General features: G+C 54.3%; 2 protein-coding genes and 2 long non-coding RNA genes across 55 annotated transcripts; 1 reads left to right on the forward strand and 3 right to left on the reverse strand.

The window, feature by feature from the left end:
- Positions 1-879: 879 nt before the first annotated feature.
- LOC127061295 (uncharacterized) lies at positions 880-2,644 on the reverse strand. Of its 50 annotated transcripts, none has more exons than XM_050987942.1 (5): positions 2,390-2,488; positions 2,245-2,263; positions 2,083-2,123; positions 1,837-2,000; positions 880-1,711 (listed from the first exon to the last, which is right to left on the reverse strand). In XM_050987942.1, exons 3-5 carry the CDS (start codon positions 2,097-2,099, stop codon positions 918-920), a joined length of 975 nt encoding a protein of 324 aa, XP_050843899.1. In that variant the 5' UTR covers positions 2,100-2,123; positions 2,245-2,263; positions 2,390-2,488; the 3' UTR covers positions 880-917. The 50 variants fall into 50 exon arrangements, 24 of the variants coding, with proteins under 24 accessions (XP_050843899.1, XP_050843898.1, XP_050843906.1 ...); XM_050987941.1 differs by having other exon boundaries at positions 2,083-2,164; XM_050987949.1 differs by having other exon boundaries at positions 2,245-2,285; positions 2,412-2,479.
- Positions 2,197-3,300, forward strand: LOC127061297 (uncharacterized). Of its 3 annotated transcripts, none has more exons than XR_007780807.1 (3): positions 2,197-2,291; positions 2,500-2,866; positions 3,203-3,272. It is a non-coding gene; the product is annotated as an uncharacterized LOC127061297 (long non-coding RNA). The 3 variants fall into 3 exon arrangements; XR_007780806.1 differs by lacking the exon at positions 2,197-2,291 and having other exon boundaries at positions 2,603-2,674; positions 2,766-2,866; positions 3,234-3,300; XR_007780805.1 differs by lacking the exon at positions 2,197-2,291 and having other exon boundaries at positions 2,603-2,674; positions 2,766-2,866.
- Positions 3,301-3,402: 102 nt separating this feature from the next.
- Positions 3,403-5,644, reverse strand: LOC127061296 (transmembrane protein 147-like). The gene is made up of 3 exons (XM_050987953.1): positions 5,606-5,644; positions 4,462-4,583; positions 3,403-3,535 (listed from the first exon to the last, which is right to left on the reverse strand). The coding sequence occupies exons 1-3, from the start codon at positions 5,630-5,632 to the stop codon at positions 3,415-3,417; spliced, it is 270 nt and encodes an 89-aa protein (XP_050843910.1). The 5' UTR covers positions 5,633-5,644; the 3' UTR covers positions 3,403-3,414.
- Positions 4,590-5,539, reverse strand: LOC127061298 (uncharacterized). Its single transcript, XR_007780808.1, has 4 exons — positions 5,466-5,539; positions 5,227-5,340; positions 4,897-5,052; positions 4,590-4,739 (listed from the first exon to the last, which is right to left on the reverse strand). It is a non-coding gene; the product is annotated as an uncharacterized LOC127061298 (long non-coding RNA).
- Positions 5,645-5,650: the final 6 nt, after the last annotated feature.

Here is a 5,650-nt window from a genome sequence, read left to right on the forward strand (position 1 = left end):
GGGAGGGGACATGTGGGGGACACCCAAGGGGGGGAGGGGACACAGGGACAGGTGAGGGGGGGAGGGGACACCTGGGGGACACCTGGGGGTGACACCTGGAGGGGGGCGGGGTCTCCTGTCCTTGCTCTGGCCCCTCCCCCCCCCCCCCCTTATCAGGACGGGCTTATCGGGGTGGGGGAGGGGCGGCCCCGCTCCTTTTGTGCCGCTGGTCAATGATTGATGGCAGCGCTAATTAATGATTAATTAGCCGCTAATGACGGCGCGAATCGCTGATTAATGAGCGATTAATGGGGGATTAATGACAGCATTAATTAATGATTTATTAGCGATTAATGGGGGATAAATGACAGCGTTAATTAATGGTTAATTAGGGATTAATGGGAAATTAATAACAGCGTTAATTAATGATTAATTAGCCACTACTGACGGCGCTTATCGGTGATTAATGAGCGATTAATGGGAGATTATTAACAGCGTTAATTAATGATTTATTAGCGATTAATGGGAGATTAATGACGGCGTTAATTGGTGATTAATGAGCGATTATTGGGGGATTAATGACAGCATTAATTAATGATTTATTAGCGATTAATGGCAGCGTTAATTAATTATATATTAGAGATTAATGGGGGATTAATCACAGTGGTAATTAATGACTTATTAGTGATTAATGGGGGATTAATGACAGTGTTAATTAATGATTTATTAGCGATTAATGGCAGCGTTAATTAATGATTTATTACCTATTAATGGCAGCGTTATTAATGATTTATTAGCAATTAATGGGGGATTAATTACAGCATTAATTAAGGATTTATTAGCGATTAATGGGAGATTAATGGGGAAAAATTGGGAATTTTGGGGGGTGAAATTGAGAAATTTTGGGGAAAAATTTGGGAATTTTTTGGGGGAAAATTTTAGGGAATTTTGGGAGGTGAAATTGGGAAATTTTGGGGGAAAAAAATGGGAATTTTGAGGGAAAAATTTTGGGGGCAAATTTTGGGAATTTTGTGAGGGGAAATTTGGAATTTTTTGGGGAGGGGAAATTGGGAATTTTCAGAGAAAAAATTGGGAATTTTGGGGAGAAAAACTGAGATTTTTTTTGGGGAAAATTTTTGGGAATTTTGGGGGAAAAACTGGAAATTTTGGGGGCTGAAATTGGGCAATTTTGGGGAAAAAAATTGGGAATTTTGGGGGAGAAATTTTGGGGAGTTTTGGGAATTTTTTGAGGGGAAAACGGGGAATTTTGGGGGAATTTTTTGGGAAATTTTGGGGTAAAATTTGGGAATTCTTTGAAAATAAACTTTGATTCCAAGAGCAAAGAAAGGCACAGGTGAGTCCGGCAGGTGTGTCCAGGTGCGTTTATTGCTCGGGGGAGGGGGGGGAGGGGCTACAGGCGCGTCTGGGCCACGCCCACTGCACACCTGGGATCCATTTGCATACAGGGGCCACGCCCACTGCACACCTGGGATCCATTTGCATACCTGGGCGACGCCCACTGCACACCTGGGATCCATTTGCATACAGGGGCCACGCCCACTGCACACCTGGGATCCATTTGCATACAGGGGCCACGCCCACTGCACACCTGGGATCCATTTGCATACAGGGGCCACGCCCACTGCACACCTGGGATCCATTTGCACACCTGGGCCACGCCCACTGCACACCTGGGAGTTATTTGCATACCTGGGCCACGCCCATTGCACACCTGGGATCCATTTGCATACCTGGGCGACGCCCACTGCACACCTGGGATACATTTGCATACAGGGGCCACGCCCACTGGCACACCTGGGAGTTATTTGCATACCTGGGCCACGCCCCACTGCACACCTGGGATCCATTTGCATACAGGGGCCACGCCCACTGCACACCTGGGATCCATTTGCATACAGGGGCCACGCCCACTGCACACCTGGGATCCATTTGCATACCGGGGCCACGCCCACTGCACACCTGGGATCCATTTGCACACCTGGGCCACACCCACTGCACACCTGGGAGTTATTTGCATACAGGGGCCACGCCCACTGCACACCTGGGATCCATTTGCATACAGGGGCCACACCCATTCCACACCTCAGCGTAATTTGCATACCTGGGCCACGCCCACTGCACACCTGGGATCCATTTGCATACAGGGGCCACGCCCACTGCACACCTGGGATCCATTTGCTACGGGGCCACGCCCACTGCACACCTGGATCCATTTGCATACAGGGGCCACCACCCATTCCACACCTCAGTGTAATTTGCATACCTGGGCCACACCCACTGCACACCTCAGAGTTAATTTGCATACCTGAGCCACACCCACTGCACACCTGGGGGATCCATTTGCATACCTGGGCCACGCCCACTGCACACCTGGGAGTTATTTGCATACCTGGGCCACGCCCACTGCACACCTCAAAGTAATTTGCATACCTGAGCCACACCCATTGCACACCTCAGCGTAATTTGCATACAGGGGCCACACCCACTGCACACCTGGAGGCAATTTGCATACCTGAGCCACGCCCACTGCAGACCTGGGACTTCGTGTAACAGCACAGGTGCCTCTGCCAGGTGTGCCCAGGTGCCCCCAGGTGTATCCCAGGTGCCCCCAGGTGTATCCCAGGTGCCCCCAGGTGTGCCCAGGTGTATCCCAGGTGTGCCCAGGTGCCCCCAGGTGTGCCCAGGTGCCGTCAGGGGGTGGCAGGAGTGGCACCAGCAGCCTCAGTGCCCCCAGCCCCAGCGCCGCCGCCCCCAGGTGCGCCCAGGTGTGCCCAGGTACCTCAGGGGGGTGGCAGGAGGGGCACAAGGAGCCTCAGTGCCCCCAGCCCCAGCGCCGCCGCCCCTAGGTGTGCCCAGGTGCCCCCAGGTGTACCCAGGTGCCCCCAGGTGCCAGGTACCCTCAGGTGTATCTCAGGTGTGCCCAGGTGTATCCCAGGTGTATCCCAGGTGTGCCAGGTGATCCAGGGTATCCCCGTGTGCCCAGGTCCCTAGGTGGCCTAGGTGGCCCAGGTGTACCCAGGTGCCCCCAGGTCTATCCAGGTGTGCCCAGGTGCCCCCAGGTGTCCCCAGGTGTCCCCAGGTGTCCCAGGTGCCCCCAGGTGTATCCAGGTGATCTCAGGTGTATCCCAGGTGTGCCCAGGTGTCACCAAGGTGTGCCCAGGTGTACCCAGGTGTGCCCAGGTGTATCCCAGGTGTAGCCCAGGTGTATCCCAGGTGTGCCCAGGTGTCCCCAGGTGTATCCCAGGTGTGCCCAGGTGTGCCCAGGTGTCCCCAGGTGTATGCCAGGTGCCCCCAGGTGCCTCCAGGTGTGCCCAGGTGTGCCCAGGTGCCCTCAGGTGTATCCCAGGTGCCTCCAGGTGTGCCCAGGTGTGTGCCCAGGTGTGCCCAGGTGTGCCCAGGTGTGCCCAGGTGCGCTCAGGGGGGTGGCAGGAGTGGCACCAGCAGCCTCAGTGCCCCCAGCCCCAGCGCCGCCACCCCCAGCGCCCGCAGCCCCAGCGCCCCCCAGGGGCCCAGGCCCAGCACCTGCCCCGCCCACCTGTGGGGGGAGGAGACAAAGAAAACAAATCAGGGGGCGGGGCTTCAGTGAGGAGCTCACTTAGGCCACGCCCACTTTGGGTGTTCCCTCCCCTCCCATCGTGGCCACGCCCATTTTGGGTTGGGTGACGCCCAGTTTCCCCAAGCCACACCCATAACCACGCCCATTTAAGCCACGCCCATTTCCAAGGCCACACCCATGCTCCCATCCATTCCCAAGCCACGCCCATTTCCCAGGCCACGCCCTTTTCCCAAGCCACACCCATGACCCAAAGCCACTCCCACCCCAAGCCACGCCCCTTTCCCAGACCACACCCATGTCCCAAAGCCACGCCCATTCCCAAGGCCACACCCCTTTCCAAGCCACGCCCATTCACATTCCCAAGCCACGCCCCTTTCCCAGACCACACCCACAGCCCAGAGTCACGCCCATTTCCAAGGCCACGCCCATTTCCAAGCCACACCCATGTCCCAAAGCCACACCCATTCCCAAGCCCCGCCCCTTTCCCAGACCACACCCATTCCCAAGCCACGCCCCTTTCCAAGGCCACACCCACTGCCCATGGCCACCCCCCCTTTAAGCCACGCCCATTTCTCCAGGCCACACCCAATTAATGACCCAATTAAGAACCCCCAGTAGGCCCCTCCCCACCATTATTAATGACTAATTAATGACTAATTAATGACTAATTACCCAATTAAGATGCCCTGGTGGCCCCTCCCCGCCACTATTAACGATTAATTAATGACTAATTAACGATTAATTAATGAATAATTACCCAATTAAGATTCCCTGGCAGCCCTTCCCCACCACTAATAATGACTAATTAATGACTAATTATCCAATTAAGAAGCCCTGGCAGCCCCTCCCCGCCATTATTAACGATTAATTAGGGATTAATTAATGACTAATTAATTAATAATTACCCAATTAAGAAGCCCTCGTAGGCGGCGGCCGCCAGGAGCCCCCCCAGGGGCAGCCGCAGGGGGGAGGGGAGGTCGTGGCGCCCCGAGGCCCAGAGGAGAGCGGCCGCGGCCACGTGACGCACCTGGAAACCAGTACAGACCAGTATAAACCAGTACGGACCAGTATGGACCAGTATAAACCAGTATGGACCAGTAAAACCCATAGAAACCAGTATAAACCAGTATAAACCAGTATGGACCAGTGCCCAGAGGAGAGCGGCCGTGGCCACGTGACGCACCTGGAACCAGTACAGACCAGTATAAACCAGTACAGACCAGTATGGACCAGTATAAACCAGTATGGACCAGTAAAAACCAGTAAAACCCATAGAAACCAGTATAAACCAGTATGGACCAGTGCCCAGATGGACGAGCGGCCGCGGCCACGTGACGCACCTGGAAACCAGTACAGACCAGTATAAACCAGTACGGACCAGTATGGACCAGTATAAACCAGTATGGACCAGTAAAACCCATAGAAACCAGTATAAACCAGTATAAACCAGTATGGACCAGTGCCCAGAGGAGAGCGGCCGTGGCCACGTGACGCACCTGGAACCAGTACAGACCAGTATAAACCAGTATGGACCAGTATAAACCAGTACAGACCAGTATGGACCAGTATAAACCAGTATGACCAGTAAAACCCAGTAAAACCCATAGAAACCAGTATAAACCAGTATGGACCAGTGCCCAGAGGAGAGCGGCTGTGGCCACGTGACGCACCTGGAACCAGTATAAACCAGTATAAACCAGTATGGACCAGTATAAACCAGTATGGACCAGTACAAACCAGTACAAGCCAGTATGGACCAGTGACCCCAAACCCCCTCCCAGTCCCTCCCAGTCCATCCCAGTATAAACCAGTAACCCCAAATCCCCATTTAACCCTCTTCCCAGTCCCTCCCAGTCCATCCCAGTCCATTCCCAGTACAAACCAGTGACCCCAAACCCCCTCCCAGTACAAACCAGTACAAACCAGTGACCCCAAACCCCCTCCCAGTCCATTCCCAGTACAAACCAGTGACCCCAAACCCCCTCCCAGTCCATTCCCAGTCCCTCCCAGTCCCTCCCAGTCCCTCCCAGTACAAACCAGTAAACTCACCAGGCTGATGTTGGAGTCCAGCCCCATCTGGAGGTGCCTCCAGTT

This window comes from Serinus canaria, unplaced genomic scaffold (genome assembly GCF_022539315.1).
Source record: "Serinus canaria isolate serCan28SL12 unplaced genomic scaffold, serCan2020 HiC_scaffold_528, whole genome shotgun sequence".
Lineage (NCBI taxonomy): Eukaryota > Metazoa > Chordata > Aves > Passeriformes > Fringillidae > Serinus > Serinus canaria.